General features: G+C 45.4%; 1 protein-coding gene across 1 annotated transcript; it reads right to left on the bottom strand.

Moving 5' to 3' along the window:
- Window positions 1-266: 266 nt before the first annotated feature.
- Window positions 267-795, bottom strand: LOC121965903 (microtubule-associated proteins 1A/1B light chain 3C-like). The gene is made up of 3 exons (XM_042516014.1): window positions 640-795; window positions 485-540; window positions 267-393 (listed from the first exon to the last, which is right to left on the bottom strand). The coding sequence occupies exons 1-3, from the start codon at window positions 782-784 to the stop codon at window positions 283-285; spliced, it is 312 nt and encodes a 103-aa protein (XP_042371948.1). The 5' UTR covers window positions 785-795; the 3' UTR covers window positions 267-282.
- Window positions 796-1,232: the final 437 nt, after the last annotated feature.

The raw sequence follows: 1,232 nt of genomic DNA, 5'->3' as shown, positions 1-1,232 counted from the left end.
CTACTTTTCTTCATTGTACACAATAATCAGTTTATATTAATTTTGTTGTTTTGCACTGTTACAGGAAGTTTTTTCACAGTTTTCATCATTTTCTGACCTTTTAAAAAAGATAAACAGCGGCTCCAGAAAATGATCAGCACTTAAATACAAAAAATAATAATCCTCAATGGCACCGAAACTTAAATATAAATCATCCGCCTCCACACACACACGCACACACACACGCACCTTTTCTCACAGATTAAATCCTGATATGTTTGGCGGGATTTTGCAGGATGCAGTTTACCTGATGATGGTGACAAACTGCGTCATGGTGAGTTCATGCGGCACCAGGAACTTTGTTTTATCGAGCGGAGGCAGAAACTTTTCCCTCTCGTAGCGTTCAATGATCACCTGCAGGAGCACACCTGTCAGTGCGTGTACACACACACACACACACACACACACACACACACACACACACACACCTCTGCAGGAAACTCACCGGGATCTTGTTGGGGAATTTGGACCTGATTCCCGCCACCTCCTGTTTTCGTGTCGCTGCGCAGAAAAAAAACAACCATCAGACTTTTTAAACACGTTTTTAAATAAATGTAACATATTTTTGTTATTGTTGTTGTTGTTGTTGGAGACATTTACCGAAACTCTTCCGCTGTTTGAACGGTTTGTTCTGCAGCTGGGTTTTGTCAAACGGAGGCATGCTGAGTGTGTGAGAGTGTGTGTGTGACTGAGAGTGTGTGTGTGACTGAGAGTGTGTGATGGAGGAAGCAGCAGACTGGACCATGTGAACATGTGAGCGGGGGTTAAATAGTGCGGGAGGCGGCTGTGGCGCATCAGCTGATTAGCACATGGCCGCAGACACAGCGCCAGTCATCTGGAGTCACACCGCACAGGGACACACACACCGGCTGCAGGGGCTCCACAGGGGCTCCACAGGGGCCCAACACCGGGGCCCAACACAGGGGCCCCACAGGGGCCCAACACCGGGGCCCACTGCCCCCTACAGCAGGGTGGAGGTGTTGTGTCAAAGACTGTTTCCCTGTCCGTGTGTGTGTGTTTCCCCACGTTAAAACTGTTGTTGTTGTTTTTGTGTGTTTTGTGTTTATGGTTGGATACCTGTAGCACTTTTCACTTTGTGTTTACTACAAATCTCAGTGTGTTTTCATGTGTTTTAATTATTTTAACACTTATTTACACGAGGGCTTATATAATATTCTTTTAAAATAATTTAT

The sequence above is a fragment of the Plectropomus leopardus genome, unplaced genomic scaffold (genome assembly GCF_008729295.1).
Source record: "Plectropomus leopardus isolate mb unplaced genomic scaffold, YSFRI_Pleo_2.0 unplaced_scaffold22230, whole genome shotgun sequence".
Classification (NCBI taxonomy): domain Eukaryota; kingdom Metazoa; phylum Chordata; class Actinopteri; order Perciformes; family Serranidae; genus Plectropomus; species Plectropomus leopardus.
The sequence above is the reverse complement of the archived record's forward strand: the minus strand, read 5'-3'. Positions and strand labels throughout refer to the sequence as shown.